Source organism: Rhodnius prolixus, unplaced genomic scaffold (genome assembly GCF_049639745.1).
Source record: "Rhodnius prolixus isolate KJV_2025 unplaced genomic scaffold, Rpr scaffold_4, whole genome shotgun sequence".
NCBI lineage: Eukaryota > Metazoa > Arthropoda > Insecta > Hemiptera > Reduviidae > Rhodnius > Rhodnius prolixus.
Window position 1 is genome coordinate 28,486,745 of NW_027411614.1, and position 18,723 is coordinate 28,505,467.

General features: G+C 32.8%; 1 protein-coding gene across 1 annotated transcript in view; it reads left to right on the forward strand.

Annotated features, from left to right (window-relative positions):
- Positions 1–1,455: 1,455 nt before the first annotated feature.
- Col4a1 (Collagen type IV alpha 1) overlaps positions 1,456–18,723 on the forward strand; it is a 46,215-nt gene continuing 28,947 nt past the window's right edge. Inside the window, exons 1-12 of the mRNA XM_074131621.1 lie at positions 1,456–1,811; positions 1,948–2,002; positions 8,310–8,540; positions 8,911–9,045; positions 10,361–10,468; positions 11,374–11,598; positions 14,100–14,294; positions 14,723–14,821; positions 14,955–15,119; positions 15,371–15,578; positions 17,060–17,154; positions 18,112–18,298. Of these exons, the coding sequence (XP_073987722.1) occupies positions 1,471–1,811; positions 1,948–2,002; positions 8,310–8,540; positions 8,911–9,045; positions 10,361–10,468; positions 11,374–11,598; positions 14,100–14,294; positions 14,723–14,821; positions 14,955–15,119; positions 15,371–15,578; positions 17,060–17,154; positions 18,112–18,298 (2,044 nt within the window). The 5' untranslated portion in view covers positions 1,456–1,470. The remainder of the gene's footprint in view (positions 1,812–1,947; positions 2,003–8,309; positions 8,541–8,910; positions 9,046–10,360; positions 10,469–11,373; positions 11,599–14,099; positions 14,295–14,722; positions 14,822–14,954; positions 15,120–15,370; positions 15,579–17,059; positions 17,155–18,111; positions 18,299–18,723) is intronic.

The following is an 18,723-nucleotide window of genomic DNA, read 5'->3' on the forward strand; positions in this document are numbered from 1 at the left end:
ATGATTAATTAATTTAAACAAAAATGAACGATAAATTTTGAGTATAAAAAGATTTGCTTAAATCTTAAATTTTCTAATAAATAGGACTGTAGGTAAGAAGTAGTTCTGAAAGGAGAGGGATGTATTTCTTTGGACAATAACATGTGCTATCCACATGCCTGCCTACATTTCCTGAATACTGGAACATCTCAACTTGGATTCAGTGTAAAAAACAGACAAAAAAAAAAAGCGGGAAAAGTCAGAAGTACGCAGGTTATTCATTAGACTAGGTAAACCTATTCAAAAATTAAGGTTTACAGAAGTAACATTTTTAATTTTAATTTCAAAAATGGCACTTATCTACACTGATAATGCCTTTTTTAGAAATTAGCTAAATGAAATCTTCTGTTTAAAATATTCAGGGTGGGCATACTGTAAAAATTTGTATGGTAGTGATAAATTTTTGTATCAAAGAAAAGAAATTTTAAAAAGCTAAACAATGCCCCAGTGCAGGCAGAAATAGTATGGCACCTGGCTGGCTAGGGCCTTCAAGTCTCTTGTGGTGTGGTCGTTTTCAGTCACTAAATGATACCTGCTTTCGTTTTTAGCCTTCTTAAATAATTATTCATAAAAAAATAAAAACCTTTCCTGACTAAATCAAAATCTTATCCCAGTGCCTTCTAAATTAGTACAGCTAGAAGTTGCTTTTATACCTTTAGAATTTGAAATGAAGACGTTTCTGTTTGTAAAAACAATCAATATTTCTGAAATATACTTCTCAATTAGTGTTTTTTAAAAAAATGTAGAATGTATTTATTAAGTCTGAATATTTTCTTATTCTTTATTTTTGTTAAATAATAATGTTATTATTCCATAATAATTTCTATTCTAGATTTTATTATGGAACAAAATTTTTTATAACAACCAAGAAATTTCATGAATGTTACGATAACAGATATTTTTGCCCTCATGTTAAAGGGTAATTATATATGTATATAAATATAAAGACGAAGGCGTGTTATTTTTTGTTTTAAATAATCGATTTGGCACCCTCCATGTTTATTACTTTGCACATTAGTAAAGTGTAATCGATGGTTCAGCACTACAACCACCTTAAGGAGTAATCTTGTCTTGAGCTAAACTGTAGAGACTCCGGGTAATAGGCATAAGTACAGGTGTTTACTAAGTATCTTAACTATAGGTGCTTACAAAAAGATGTTTAATTTTAAAACTGTTCAATTCACACTTTATATGACTTTTTTTAATACGTTAATAAAATTTTTAATAAGCATTGGCAATAAAAAGATGGAAATTAGCAATGTACTGTAAAAGAATGATAAGACCCCTACTCTGACTGATAAGGCGGGACAGCGTGAATCCTACCCCCACTACTTTTTTTGAAATCTGATAGTAAAAAATTTAGCCAATTTTTATTTTAAAGTATAATTGTTAAAATATTAAATTTTTTAAGAAATTGCTAACTATGAAAAGATGGATTTACTTACGGCATATGAAGAAGCAGGTAATAGCAACAGTGAGAAGAATAAGACGTGCTGTCGGCCGAGCGGCCACATCGTTACCCCTGTGGAAGCACCGCAAACATTGAACCTTGCCTGGTTTGAGGAGGCTTCCTCCGAAGAGTTGCCGGCTACTCCCTCCACTCTGTGGCTGCCGACCAGAACATTACAGTGGACCTGGTGCTGGTCCGTGGAGGGGATGAGATCTGTGGCTGGCGTCCTCCGCCCTCACCCTCTAGCACACTTCCTGGCCTATCATTGCTGCTCAGCTCTTCGAGACGGCCACTTCATGCCGCAACCTCACGTCAGGCTACGGTACGTACCAACTGAATATCACACCGATATTACTATATAGATATTTTTTTGAATTTCCAATAAATTTCTCCTAAATTATATGATTCCGTTTTTGGCGCAGTTTAGTGGTGTTTAACTGATTTTCTTTGTTTTACAGATCTTTCGTGGCCATAGCGTGCCTCGTCACAAATTCTATCAGCAATGTTAACGCAGTAAGTAAAGAAAAACTTTTTTATTTTCACTCAAAATCTCATATAAATGAAATTCATCCATTTCATTTTGTTTTTCCTGAACTACCTAAAGATAAATAATTGATAAGAGTAGTGATAAGCCCTGCATGGTTCGGCGACCGGCACTCGTATCACCGAAGGTTCTCCCCCTCCATTTTTTCAATGATCCCCACCCTTAAAAATCAACCCTGAGGGAGAAACTGTTTTTTGTAGATTGCATTCTTAAAGTCTTCCGAATTGTTATCTATTTTTAGAAGAAGAACCCTCGATTATAATATAATCATTCTTATGAATATATTTGATGATGTCTATTAGTGCTAATGATGTAATGTTTCCTTTTAGTTGACATGTAGTATCTTTACAGCCGCTTTAACAAAAAAACAAAATGAAATATAGACCAAAAGAGCTATCTGGTTGGTTCTTTTTGTGCGATACTTTTTTTTTCTATTATCTATTTTAGCCCCAATTATTTCATTGGATATCTAAAACTTCGAACTCGATTATCATTTTTAATTATAAATTAATTAAAATTGACCCTAGATTCTAGCTGTGATAAAAACTAAAAACTACAGCTTAGGGATTGAACTATAGTAAATTACACGTACTAGATTATTATTTACTTTGTGACCTAATTAAAATTATTTTTTGGAATTCGTGATATTTACTGATTGTACCTTAAGCTAAAAATAAGTTATTTTATTCATTATTTATTTTAACTTACTTTTTTTAAATCAATTTGTTTCAAAATTTTATATTTTTCATTCATCCAATCCAAAGAATTTACGTTTTGATTTTGAATTAAATTTCAATCTGCTTCTATCCTTCATGTTCTATTTCCTAATTTAACAGTGGGTAATAGCCATTTATTTTTTTTTATTAGTTGTAAGTTTATAATTTGTTCGACTAAGTTTTGTTTCGATTTAAGCACAGTTGAAAAATAAAATATTTTTATACATTTAATGGACCAAAGTTCCTAATAAATAGGCTCATAGTTACATTTATAAAATTGATTAGTTTGATTGCTGCGTGATTGAATGAACTGAAATCTTTTAAGCAGCTTCATTGTATGTTTCTTTACAGCAGAGTTAGCTTTAAATCTCATGTGATCCGAATGCTCGCTGCAATAATTATTGAATTTTAAATTATTTACTTTATACTTATGAACTTTTATTTAGCTTTGGCAATTCTGTTTGCAATTCGAAATTATTCTTAGAGATAGAGTATCTCAAAACTACGATAAGTAATATAAAAAGTAAGTATAAAAGTTCGTATGTATTTTGATGCTTCTCTCGCTAGTTGATCTGAAAATTATGTGTATAATTAGTTTCAATAGTTTTAATTTCCGTTCAAATTGAATAATTTAAGTTTTTTGATGTTCATCGATAAACTAGTGATATTGAATAGTGCTGTCATTGTATGTGAGTGCTTAGATTTTCTATTTGTGGCTTTGTATACATGTTTTAAAGTACCCAGTTAACCCAAAATTGATTTTTAAAAATGGTTCTGTTTGAAGAACTAGAATAATTCAAAAATGGAAAAATCCTATAACGTTCAAATATGATATTGCAATCAGAGTCAGTCGTTCTATCGGAAATATCATTTTATTGAGCAAATGTTTTAGTATTTGTGAGTTTATTTCACAAAATAGTTCCCAAGATTTCTTTGTGTCTCGTTAATTCGCAGATTCATTACTTTTTTTAAAAAAAATATGTGAAACTTTGTGAACCAGAACTTTCTCTAGTCTCGCAGGAAGTATTGCAGTTAAAATTCATATTCAATTAATCGTTGGGTAGATTAATCGAATTTGAATTTTAACTGGAAATACAAATTTTGGGAGCCCATATTATGGGAAATAGTTAACAAGAGCAACGTCACTGGGTATAATAATGTGAAATCATGATGAACTTCATATCTATAAACAAACAAAAATAGAAGATATTTATTCTAAACATATTTATTTTTGACTTCCCATAAGTCTTAGAAAAAGTTCGATAAACTTACAGATTTTCGATTAATCCGGAGTTATGGGATGCATCAGTGAACATCATAACTCAAAACGAAAAATTGTAGAGTTCACATTTGAAATTATCCAATAGGGTAAACCAGTAGTATCATTTTTGCTGAACCAACTTTTTCGAAAATACTTTATATTTTAGTTTTATTTGACTACATCTGAGGTCAGTAGCATTTTTATTGGCGTCCGCAGCTTTTTCCAGCTTACTGCCGGTTTTCGGAAGTATTCTCTCGTCGTAGACAACAAAGTCATCACTGGACTGTGAGCTGTAAAAAGCTCCCTAGTAAGAGAAAATCTAATTGCTGGACTTGAACCAGGGAACTCTGCTTGAGAATCCAGCAAGCTCACCGTGTAGCTTATCCCCTCCCTTTCGAAAATAGTTCCCACGATTATTATTATTTTCAACTTATTATATTAACTAAGTAGATGCAAGTGTGAATTGATAATCATACTTTGTAATTGCTAAAATTATAGCGCAGTTTGAATTTCATGATGACAAATTAATCAAGTACAAAATTCACAGAGAGGAAAGATAAAGTTCAACAAAGTTAAAGCTACTTTAAACTTCATTTTCATTTAAGCTGTCACTCCAGTTTATTGAAAAATATTAAAGTTTATTTTTGTAAGAAAATATTTAAAAAAAATGAGTTTTACAAAAAATGTATTATTAAAAACTTTGAGACTTAAATAAAAGTACCAATTCTGCATAACTTATATTTGCATTTTAACAATAATTATAAGAATTATAAAAGAGAAAGTGGCATATTTGTATATTATATCAGTTTTTTTTATTTTCTGAAGTTACTTATCACAAAGAGGAAGTAGTGTAATCACTTCAGATTTTCAGGAATTGGAATTTAATCGTAAATACATGTTCTTTTGGCTCAAAGCGCGAGAGCAAAAAAGACGCGTTCCGCAAAGCTTTGACAGTAGATCCCCGTACCTGACCTTGGATTTTGTTTAATTATATTGATTTGAGAAGTTGTTCATCCTCTCATATTTCCTCAGTTTGTTAGTAGGGTAAAGTCGGGTGAGATGGCCACCATTTTATTTGGAGGGTGCCTGCAAAATTTTGGTAAGGGCTAGGCTTACTTTATTATTATTTTTTTGTAACCTCATACGCTCACAAACATAAGATAAGGAAAAAATTTCAGAAAAAATACTAAGGGAAATATTTTTTTATTCTTACAAAAAAAGAAAAAAAATAGCAGTTGGCCATCTATCCCCACTGGGTTGGGTGAGTTGGCCAATGTAACTTGGGAGAGATGGCCACTTATTGTAAATGAAATTGCACCTAGTAAAACGTAAAAATAACAGAAAAAAATGAATGGTTACTTAATATTTACTTATTATTCTTTTTAAATGCGCTTTTACTACAATTTTGGCAAGCGTATGCAAAAGAAGAGCAATTTTCATGGAACCACTTCCGGCATATTATGCATTCCAACTAATCTTTTTTTTTCTGGTCTTGTTGTAGCTTTCCTAAGTAAAGACAACTGGAAAAAAAATTGATATTATTTTACTCAATACTGCTGCAGAATCTCACTGCAATTCTCAAGTTAATATCACATCCCCTGGAATCTTAAAATAATAAATATAAAATCCTTCAAACGCAAATATCAGATCTAAGAATTATAATGTGAATTCAGTGAGTCCAAAACTTAAAACAGTTCTTTGGAGTCAATTATCGAGTAAAAGTCACATACAGTGTTGTGCTGTTTCTTCTGGTCAAATATTTTCTTGTAAGTTTAAATTATCGACAACATATTTGATTCTTAATATCATTTCAAAGGACTTTAAAATGGTTTAATGTATTATGAAATGGCACAGCAAGTAAGACCTTTTTTTAGTGTCTGAAGAGATACAGACTCATAGTATCTAATCTGAAGTTTAAAACATTCCGAGGTAATTGTAATCTGTGACATTTCGCAGCAGTTTTATATTTATTTCTTTTCACTTTCTTTTACTCTACTGTTGTAATCGAACAGATTTTACATTTTGAGTCATCATCAGAAATATCCATTTTGTGGTCCCCTTAGTCCGTATATTTTAATAAACACATCATGTCTTAGTATTTTGAGATTTCTGGAAAGCGACTAAGATTGCATTTTAGCTTGGTGTATTGATTTTAAACATATAAATCAGCTAATTCTATTTGGGTTGTATTTTTTTTTTTGTAAAATTGGATTAGGAATACTTCAGGAATCAGGGAATAAATAATGTAGCTTGGCTCTAATGTATCATTTTTGCATAAGGTATTATCTTTAATATTTATCTTTAATTCTATGTAAACATAGAATCGATATCTATTGTAGTATACGTTTTTATGGAGAGTCCGTACTGTAACTAAAATCAAGTTTAAAAACAATTCCACAACGTGAGGTACCTGAGGTTATCTATAGATTGCTTACGATTTTGAGATTTACTCGAAAACAACTCCGTAAACTTCGTATATTCGTTATATTCATAAAAATGATTACTTTTCCTATAATATCTTCCTTTAAAAAATCGTTTTAGATAGTGTACATCTTTTGAAATATTTGCTAAATTGTTTTCACATACCTATCGCTTTTACTTGAAAGTTTCAGCAATGGTTGTATCAGTGAGGACCATTTTTACAGAAAATGGTTGGTTGTTTCTTTATTAATAAAGTTTTCTGAGCCGAGTAAAATTGACAATTACCACACAATGAGTAATATTTACAAAGCAACAAGTGGGGTTCAGCCGGGGACTACGACTGAGTAGTTATCTTCTTTTGGCTACAATAAAGAAGGAAAGGTGACATGCCAGCGCTTTATTGCTTGATCAGAATGGGAACGGATCTGCTATTAAACGTAAATTAAAAGTAAATACTTAGCAATAATAATGAAAAATCAATATTATTAAGCTCTAACAATGACAATTGAAAATTGAATTTATAAATGAAAAGTAAGTACTATTCTAGAAACAAATAAAAATAATCTGAACACACCCACGACCTTTTTGGCCCATTTTACTAAGTCGCTGATAACATCTTGAAAATTAGAATTTGTGCTTAAAATTTCACTGGTTGTAATATGATAATAAAGTGGTTCTTTCGAAGCAAACGTGATGAGACGGCTTCTACAATCCCAACTAAAATATTTTCTCAAAATAAAGCTTCCAATCAAAGTATTAGATGTAAATAATTATCCACGGGCAAATGAAATTCTCCGACAATTTTAGTCCATAAAATTATAGAAAATTTGTAAAGAAATGGTACTGTTTAGACGCACTGCTAGTGATCTCATTTCTTCCTTCAGACTTTTTAGCAAAACATAAGTACTCTTATTACAAGTCCATGCAATTTATTTAATTGGCTATTTAAAGTAATATTTAACATCTTCCCCAGAACCATGGATTTTTACCTGGAAGATATTTGAAGTGTAATTAATAATTAATTAATATGCCACGTGTGTTTGTACAGAGATGACGAAAATGAATTTTCCTGCATGTATATTTAAGAAATAAAAGTATCACTTGTTCATTTTATTCAAGAAACTACTTAATCATTTGCTTAATACAATTTTTTCATCTATTTTTTATATTTTTTATAGAATATCTTTACTTGGGCAACATGATCTCTTTGAACTTTAAATTAAACATTAACAAATGACAGTCATTAAGTTTCTGGCTCTGTGAGGGTCTTGGAAACCCCATAGAACTTGGGGGTGCTATTCTGAGGCTAACCTTTCGGTAACCAGTACAAAGCTGACCATAGTTTTCGTTGGTGTACATTTGTACTGCTGAGATATTCAGAAAAGGATAATTACTCCTTCGATTATTTTCTCCCACATGCAGGTAGCTTTACTGGTTAACAAGCTCTACGAATTGAATTTCTCAATAAAAATGTATTTCAATGTACACTCGTAGTCCTATCTTTAATAATATACCTACTACTGACGTTTCCAACACTGCTTATGTGGATGATAATGCCTTGTTTCCTCAATGCCCGATCTATCTGAAGCCACAAAATCCTTTCAATGAGTTTATTATAGGTTCAACCTTTTTTATCTAATAAAAACAATCTAATCCTCCAAAAAAAAACATCATGAAGTACTCCAAACGTTTTTTAAAACATCAAACTAATAAAGTGTCACATTTAACAGCAACTTGTACCTTTTTTGGCCACACATTATGTTCTGTTTAACCTAAATAAGTTTATCCAAAGATAAACTATAACGAATTTGTTAAAATTAATTTATTTCTGTATTATGTTATATTAACAGTGTTCTTATATGTACATTTTTTTTTAAGGATTGGTTTGATTGGCAAAGAAGTAACGATGTGGATAACCGAAATGGAGATAACCAAGATCTTGATGCGCCTGCACTAAATGAGGACGACTACGATATTGTTAGAAATCCACAACCTCCAGCACCGCCTCCTGTTTACGGTTCATATCTAAATAATAATTACAGAGTTTATTCACAAGTTGGAAATAGCTCAGACTGCGTACCAAAATGTTTTGCAGAAAAAGGTAGCAGGGTAAGAGATTTATTTTGTAAGATATTAAATTACCTTTTCTTGATGCAAAAAATTTCAAATATTCATCATTTTTTTTGTTGATTATTCTTACTTTGTTTCATTAAATGAAACAAATAAAAACGTGAGTTTTTAACCATTAATTTTTGTTTCCTCACAATTACAGTGACATTTTAATGTTTGTTTGTTTTTCTTTTTTTATCTCGTCCTTCTTCAATATTTTACACATTCGATTGACTCATTCAACAAAGAATGCTAGCTAAAAAATAGCTTTTACATTGGAAGTCACCTAATGACATTGCAGAAAATAAAACACATATAGTTAAAAATAATTGTTCAAATTAAAAGTAGGAACATGGTAAAATTTTAATAGGGTCCACAAGGGCCACGAGGTCCGGCCGGACCTAAAGGTTACCAAGGTTTCCAAGGGCCAGAAGGTTTACCAGGACCCGATGGAGAAAAGGGAAATCAAGGGCCCAGAGGCTACCCAGGAAGCAAAGGAGACCAGGTAATATAAAAATAAGTAAATCAATAAATTTTCAAACTTTAATACTCAGTTATTTTTAGGTTGGTTGGTGTCTCTTTAAAAAACGGAAAATTTACTTTTATTTTTTACTATTATTATAATCATTATATCTAAGTTAGGTCATCTTGTATTTACCTGCCTTGTTATTCATGTTCGATTTATATGTATGATTCAAAGTTTTAATATGCAAGCTCTCATTAACACAGGAATAAGGTTTTGAGGTTCAGTAGAATTTTCACTATTTCTTCCTAAAATAATAATAATCAAAGTCTGGCATGACATAACGCACCACAGTTTTAGGTACTAAAATACTTTTTTTCAAACTCAGAATTTTAAAACCACTTAATTCTTTCCTCCTCAATATGCCCTTAAACCTATTTTTTTCTAGGCAAATTATTCCAAACAGAAGTTTTAACTCGTCGTGCATATTTTAAACTGGAACAAAAAAAAAAATTCTTAAAGCAATTTTGTAAAAGTCCCAGAAAAGTGGTTCTTTCAATCCTAAAATTTTCATAAAACGCAGAATTTTAACAAAATATTTACCTGACCCTGGTGGCCACCCAGGCATGCGTTTCTGAAGGAAGAGAGATACTGGGATGATTACGCCATAAAAGCTTGACACTCTTTTTTCCCAAAGAGGCGGTTTATTCTTCTTCACCGCCGATATTTTCGAAGACTTTCTGGAGATGTCATGGACTCTTCCAATTTAGAGTTAGCTAGCAAAGGCTGATTACTCCGAGCGTGTGGCCGGTCTTGGAGGCTTCTTTTCGACCTAGTTATTCCTAGACGATTCATCCTCCAAAACATGGAAGTGCTAGGAAGAAAGTGGAGCAGCAGTCTGAGGTATCTGGGATATCTTGTTTTTCCACTTTTATACTCCTTCCCTTTCCAAAACTCTTCTTTAGAATTATGAAAATTACCTTATGAGCTGCTAGAGAGGTTAAAAATAAAAATTGGGTATTGTTACCAAGCACTTCGGCCCAATCACATTTTCAATAATTGGAAGCCATAAATTAGTAATTAGGTTGATTATTGTTAGTTATGGAAACACTACTAAATTTTTATTATCTTCCTACTAATTGTAAGATAGATTAGCTTACTAACTATTGTTGGCTAACAAGCTTCTCAGTTTAGCGATTTAAGTAGCTAGATGAAATTTTTCAGGTTTTATTTAATTGCTTTTATCTACAGGATTTTGCACCTAGTCCTTCCAACTTGAAATGTTATAGCTGGCAATAGGATTCTGTTGACATGGAGACAAAAAGTAACTGTTTAACACTTGTTTATTTTTATCTAGGGTAAACAAGGAGTTCCTGGATTTCCAGGAAAAAATGGTGTCCCAGGAAGTGTTGGAGCTCCCGGACCTTCTGGAGAGCCTGGCAGAGACGGTTGTAATGGAACAGCTGTGAGTAGTATTGTAGTGTTATCGTTTGAAAAGTTATGCGGCCATTATGTGAACATTGCAAAGATTTTATTACAAACAAAGTTTAATATTGTTGTTTTAAATTGTCTTCCCTAACTCCCAAACAGGCAAATAATAAAAATTACTTTAAAAGGAGCAAAATGAATGCAATTTTTATGATGTTTCTTTGCGAAGCAATAATGAAGGTTTGAGAGTCATTAGTTTCTTGTTAAGAGATTGCTAAGACTTGCATCAATTGTCGTTAGTGAGATTACAAAATAAGAGATAATAAAATTTTAAAAAATAAATGGAATAGAGGAAAAAACTCGAAAGTGGTTCAGACATATCTAAATAATCAGTTGTAAAAATTTTATTAATAATAATAGTTTTAACTAGGGAAGGGATTAGCTATGAGGTTAGCATACTGGACTCCCACGCGGAGGTCCCGGGTTCGAATCCAGCAGCTGACCCTTAGATTTTCTCTTCCTAGGAGCTTCTTACAGCTCACTGTCCGGTGATGGACAGTGTTGTCTGTAACGAGAGAACACTGTCCGGAGGCCGGCAGTGCACTGGAAAAAGCTCCGGGCGCTAATGACCTCAGCTGTTGATGCGCCAAAAAAAAAAAAAAAAAAAAAAAAAAAAAAATAGTTTTAACTAGATTTAATAGAGACATTTACGCTATCTCTCGACGAAACTTGTGAACTAACAAAGAATTATGAAAGTTTTAAGGAGCGCTGGTGCCCAAGTCATCTTTTGTTCGTTTATACTTATTTTTTACATATTCCAATTACTACTTAATGATTTAGAATATTATTTAGAGTAAAAAATTAGGTATTTATACTTTGTTTTAAATCTAATTTTATTATTGGTAGTTTAAATATTAAGTACGTAACGTATATTTTTTGTAGGGTGCAAAAGGAGATCCAGGGCCTCGAGGAGCTCAAGGCCCTCGTGGATGGGAGGGAAGACCAGGCGAAAAAGGATTTAAAGGAGAGCCAGCCCTATTTTGTAGGAATAACACCAAAGGAGAAAAAGGGCAACCTGGTCGTGATGGGACACCAGGACCCCCAGGTCCTCAAGGAATTGATGGCCCTCAAGGACCGATAGGACTCAAGGGTGAACGTGGCCAATCAGTAAGTTCTTGCTGTATTATTTTTTTGATAAAAAAAAGTTTCTTACTAAAAAAATATCAAATAATGCCCAGCGAAATGTCTTCAAATAAAAAAAAAAAAAAAAAACAGGCACTTAGAACAGTCGCATTTGATATCGTTGCCCTCAAATCTCTTAGTTGTCGCTAAACTTTTTTTTAGATGTAGCTGAATTTGTTTACTTATTTTGAGTGACTTTTTTTCTTTCCTTATGTTTTTAAAAACTTCCAGATTCTATCTATTTACGAACTTGGGATTTCCTTGGGAAATTAATTTCTAATTTAGAACGATCTCAAAACACTCTCTTGCAAAGTTTGAATTTGAAGCAAATTTTAATATTGCTTTAAGTTTTTTTTTTAACAAAAAAAAAAGAAAAAGAAAAATTGCCTAAAAAATGCAATACATTTATAACGAGTAACTTAAGTCTATCTTAGTTTTACTATATTGGTTCTAAATAAGTGGCTTTTTAAAGCTTGAAATAAGGATTTTGGTTAACTATCCCATGGCGCTACGGCCCTGTGGGAACCTCAGCTTCCTCACCATCTTATACCATTTGGCTCTGCTATGGCCGTTTTTCCGCCATTTTCAGGAACGCATTCTCCTCAAATTTTCTCTACACCATTCATCCATCTTTTTACATCTTTCTCTCTACCGGCTTACCCTTCTAAACCATTTTTGTAACCCTACTATCAGTTATTTTTGCAATATCTTTAAGCTACCTCAACTAGTTTAGGAAGGCACCAGATATGGTTCTTTGAACTGCCAAGTTCCTCATTTCTTCCTATAGCCTATTTTCCAGACAGAAATTCCCCGGTGTATTCTCCTTTCTCTTGTATTAACAAGTTTTGTACAAGCCTTTATAAATAGCGAACTTCCTCAGCCATACATTAGCACAGATCGTTGAGTGTTTTATTTTAGTTTTTATTATGACAAGCTTTACTTGTCACCAGTGTTCCCTCTAAGCTGTGCGCGTGCGCGCGCGCACATAAATTTTAAACAAAGCGCACATGAAAAATATTCGCGCGCACAAAATTTTTGTAAATTTCAGTAAATTTATGCAGAATGGTAAAAACCAAAAGAGAGGAGAGAGAAGTTATAAAATAAATGCCATTAATAAAAATGTAATCCTTAATTCTAAAATTGTTCAATAATAAGTAATTGTGAATTGTTGTTCTTGTCTGTTTGTTTTGACAAATGTTTTAATTGAAAAAATTAGAAGCAGACAACATTTTTACATTGTATTTAAATATTCTTATTTTCCATTTGAATGGAAAAGGGGAGCCACAGTAATCAGCTAAATTCTGTCTCCACGAACTAATGCTTTGACTTGATTTTAGTGTAGTTTTTTCATTGTATCCAGTTGTAATGTGTGGTATGCTGTAAGATCGAGTCAATGCGTATAAGTAGGTACAAAATTTGGCTGAATATTAATACTATTATTGTATTGTCTTTTTTGCACTTTTTTAAATTGCCGCACAAAATTTGTTTATTTTGGAAAAAACTGCACACACTTAAAAATGTGCGCACACAGGTCACAAAAAATTAGAGGGAACACTGCTTGTCACACTCTTGAATTCAATGGCTTCTAGAGAAATTGTTTGCTGAGCGATGTATACACCATCTCCAAAATTTATTTTTCATTACGCTAACCAATAAACAAAGATGGAAATTCTTAAATAATAGCTAGAGGCATAGATAATTAAGCAATATACCTATGTATATTGTAAATTAATGTTTTTTTAGAAATTAAGAAAATTAATATTTATGCTGGGAACTCTTTATTTGGCGCCCAGAGTTTTTGTAATGCACTTTATTATTATTATTTAATTTGTGGCGAGTCAAAACCTCAAAGCATTGGTGCCAAAGACTTTTCGGTTAGTTAAAAGAGGCTCCTAGGACAGGGGTCGGCAACCTTTTTTAGTAAAAAGCCATTTTTCCTTAAATAATTTTAATAAATCTTACCAAGAGCCGCAAGGGTGACAGAGTGTAAAAGCCTCTGAAGATCATTTGTAATCACAAATTATTATTTTATGATATTCAATAACATTTAAATGTTTTATATATTTATTTTCACATATTGCAAAGTAAATAAACAAATAAATAATAACGAATGAAAAGGCGGCAGTCTTACAATATAAATCAAGTCCTTTATTTTGATATTGTATAATTCTATTCAATTTCGAACCTATCACTTTAAAATTATTTTTGAAACAATACCATTAATGAACGGAATTTTCATTCATTTCAATAAAACTAAACTATACAATATACGATATTTTGGGCAGGCTGAAGAGCCACACAATTTGGATAAAAGAGCCGCAACCTCTGTCCTAGGAAAATAACTAAGGGTAAGGTGCTGAACTCAAATCCGGTATTAAGCGTGCAAATCCAGTGTGTTAACCATCCAGCTTAATGTGTTTCCTTACTATTATTACATAAGCGCGATTATTAATTTACTAAATTTAATATAATTTTAATTTTTGCAGGGTTACGATGGGTCAAAAGGTGATAAAGGTGAGAAAGGCAGTATGGGTCTTGTATTTGAAGGTGGTAGAGGTGATAAAGGTGAGAAAGGTGAGCCGGGTCTGCCTGGATCTGAATGTAATGGCACCAAAAGGGCAACCATTAATTGCACGGAAATTACGGTGCGAAAAGGCGAGCCAGGTGATAAAGGTGATAAGGTTTGTAAAGCAATTGTTTACTGTACGAATTTTTTCCCGTGCCTGATATATTGTATATTTCTAAGTTCACGAAGGGAAATATATGTGTATAATTTTCATTTTTACATCACTTCAGGTGATGGGTGAATGGATCAAGAATTTTTACGAAAAGGGTATAACTATTTTCTATAATTGCAATAAAAAAAATGAAAAATTATTTTTCTTAAGTTAAATTCCATTAAGAAAAGTCTACCCTTCAAGTTTTCCATAAATTTTCACAATTCATAAATTTCAAATCCTAAGTGATAGATAAGCTTTCATTGCTGCCTTCTAATTTAACTTGTAGTATAGAATATATAAAATATATAATATTATACATATTGTCTAAGTTTTAACGTCATGTACCTAAAGCATAAATATTTATGTATTAATTTTGTTTCCAATTTAAGGGCTATACTGGTGATAGAGGACCTGAAGGGGCTCCTGGAATGCCTGGAGATATAGGAATGAAAGGTGAAAAAGGAATTCCTGGACCTCCTGGAATCAGAGTAAGCTTTGTTTTATTTACTGCCAAAAATTGAATCTTTACAAAGTGTTCCTTTAATTTAGTTCTTAACCTAATCTTTATTTAGTTTTTGATTGGTTGATCTTCTTTGGTGCTTGACTTCCTCTAATTTTTAGGGCCGGCAAGGAAATCCTGGGCCGCCAGGACCTACTGGACAAAAAGGAGACAGAGGATATGACGGATTTAAAGGTCTTACTGGAAGACCTGGACCTAAAGGTGACAGAGGTATAGAAGGAGAAAGAGGATATCCTGGACCAGTGGGTCCAGCTGGAAGACCGGGAGTTAGTATCTGAATAATTTATTTTTCTGCACTTATTTATTATTATTTTTAATATATTGATATCTTGTTTTGCTAACTTAAATGAAGATCCAATGAATAATTCTTGGATGTGACAACATCGTAAGTATTATTATAGAAATAAATAGTCTTATTCTTATTATATATTCATCTCGTTATAGTACAATGAAATGATTTTACTGTGGTCGACAATTTTGTTGTATGTTTAATTAACAAAATATTTCTTTCTCTTAGGGTTCTAAAGGCAGACCTGGCCCACCAGGACCTCAAGGGCCACCAGGATATCCAGGAGACATTGGCCCCAAAGGAGATGATTGTCTAGATGGTGAGCAAGGTGAACAAGGCCCGCCTGGACCTCCTGGAGGCCGGGGTATACCTGGAGAACCTGGTAATGAAGGTCTTCCAGGAGAAAAAGGGGAAAAAGGAGATACGGGCACGACAGGTACAAAACTAAAAATTTTATTGTTCCCGTTTATGTACTGACAGTTGTCATTGATGCAGCTTTAAGGATTGCTTCAATAATATTTAGCGCTAATGACCTCAGCTTTCGATGCGCCTTTTTCCTCCACCAAGTTGATCATAATTTCAATTATTAAGCTGAAAGGACAATATGAAAAAAAGAACAATCTTTTGTAGAGGTATTGAGGTAATTAAGAGACTGATTTTATTGTCTCAATGCATTGTTGAGGAGAGATGTGTCGAGCAACACTTTTTGTAATTTCAAAAAACTATTAGCCACACTTTAAAAAAACCATCTCCATGTACTATTCTGTAAACAAACACACCAGCGGCTGTTATGTCGTCTACAGTTTGCTTACAGAAATCGTACCTGAATTTGATTAATTTAAAAACTATTGAACTATTGAAATTAGTTGTTATAAAAGAAATTAAAATGTGTGGCTTGGACTATTTAAAGCGGAGGTCTAAGCCACTTATGGACACCAACTCAGAATACCCTTAATCTCATCCACCTCTCACCTTTAAATATGCCAGTCTCGTTGTAGTAGGTTTCTTTAGAGATTGGTTTATAAAATTATCTCGCTGAATTGCATCCACTCTAAAAAACCCCTTCTGTATTGCACAAAATACTGGCGTTTCCCAAGGTAGATCGCCACAGACTTGGTACCACACTTCCATTACTTTACTTTCTTGTTCAATATGTGGCGAGCAAGCTGATGCATATCTGTTAATCAGCGCCACTATGTTCTTTAGATGCTTCCGCTTCAATTCATAGACCTTCAGGCTACTAAGAATTCCTAGTCTTACCTGATAATTCTTTAAGAAATGTTTTCTTTCTCCTCCCTAGGTCTGTTTTAATTAGAGAGTAGGATCCACTTTGGTCATCGTCTGAAGTTCATGTCTTCACTTCTGTGTCCAATTCTTCATTTAGCACATTTAGTAACCTATCTGCCATTAGACTTCACAGATACGTCGACAAACTTCTCCCAGAGGAAAACGTCTTGCTGACATTTCAAACTCAGCATTACCTAATCATTTAGGCAATCTTAGTTCTGTATTCTCAGTGTATTATATGTTAGTTGTATTTCATTTTTCTTCAACACTAACTTTTCCACATAGCACTAGCAAATGCTTCTTCTATCTCAAAGAAACCTCTAAAGTATTTCCTCTTCTATTCTTCCAGTAAGATCACGCAAAGCTGTCATCTTGCATATATGATGTTTATGTAAAGTGTAATCTAAATCACTATTCTCCATCTATCTTCTCTACGTGTTTAGCTTCTGTAATTTCAGGATTTGTATACAAACCCATATTCTCAGTAGACAACGATCTTCTAGATAGGCTCCAAGCTATATAGCATATCTAAGATAACCTCAACATTAGGCGATAATTTACTTTCTCTACTCCATTACATTAAGATTACAAAATTAATCACAAATTTAAATTAATTAAATATTTTTTCAGGAATGCCTGGGGATATGGGACCGAGAGGATATCCAGGAGCTAGGGGTCCGCCTGGACAAACAGGTCTACCAGGGGAGAAAGGACTTTCAATCATGGTAAGCCCTAATTATTAATTTTAAGATACAGGGTGATCCAATTAAAACGCACCAATCGCTAATCACTTTTTAGGAAAACGGAATTCCAAAAAAACCCACGAAGTAAACTATATGTTTATTTTTGGTCTAGTTTTCAAATTTTCCACCCCCGATGTTGTATCTTCGTTTTAAACGATTAAAATAGGAATAGGTTGATTAATAGCTATAAAGCAAAAGGAATAAAAAAAAAAAAAATCTTTTAAAAGTACTTTCAATGAACTATTTTCTTTATTTGATGGTAAAAAATTATTTACAAGAAGTATTTTTTATTTTTTGTGTGTTTATGTTTTGTACTCATGTCAGCAATCAACTCACTTGTAACAAGCTATATGCTTAAATACAATAAAGTTTATCTAATTTTCCACCCCCGATGTTGTATCTTCATTTTTGGCGGAGTTACGGCCAAAAACCTGATCAGGGTTTCATAAGAACCACTGGTTTTGGCAATGATTATGAAAACTATTTTTGGGGAAAGCCCAAGGTAGCGGACTACGTTGACTGCTGGTAAAAGAATATGACTGTAAAAGACAGGAGGAAGAGTGATACGTCGAAAAGTGATACGACTGCGAACGCGGTATGAAACCTCAATCAGTTTTTTAGCCGTAACTCCGCCAAAAATGAAGATACAGCGTCGGGGGTGGAAAATTTGAAAACTAGACACAAAAAACCGTATAGTTTACTTCGTGGGTTTTTTCGAAATTCCGATTTCCTAAAAAGTTATTAGCGATTGGTGCGTTTTAAATGGATCACCCTACATATATATATATATATATATATATATATATATATATATATATATATATATGTATGTATACCAAGTTCATTTGATACGTATAACTGATAATTAATTAATGGTTTTAAGTAACTTAGTAGCTAGCCACTGTTAATCCCTTTAATAAAGCTAATTTTAATTTTCAGGGACCTAGAGGTTCAGATGGTATTCCTGGCACGCCAGGAGAAAAGGGTGACAAAGGAAATAAAGGTCATATAGGACAAAGAGGATATCCGGGAGATAGCATTAATGGTGTCCCAGGGCCACCAGGACCTCAAGGGCCAATAGGACCTAAAGGAAATCAAGGTCCATCTGGCCAACGGGGCATTCCAGGTAAATATTTAAAAAAAAAAAAACTCTGTACTAAAAGTATAGTTAATGATTCCCAACAAACAGGAGGAGGATAAATAAGAATTCATACTGTTGAAATCCTGAGGTAGAGTTTTAATTATAACTTTTGAGTTCATTTCAAGAGTTCTGAGAATATTCCTATTAGACGCCAACAAAGTCGACTGAGCGATTTGATTTTGGAGTGCCACAATTTGTACAATACATAGGAGCATAAAAAGAGCTTTCTGCAGTTACATCTTTTACCTGTCATTGAAATGTCATCTTAATGACTCAGAGTAGTGATCACCTACTATTTCTCTGCTTATTTATTTTCTCTTTCTAGGAGCCTCTTTGTGTTTCAGTACCAAATGACCTCAAATGTTGACCTTTCTTAATTAAAAATATACAACAAATAAAATAATTTCCTA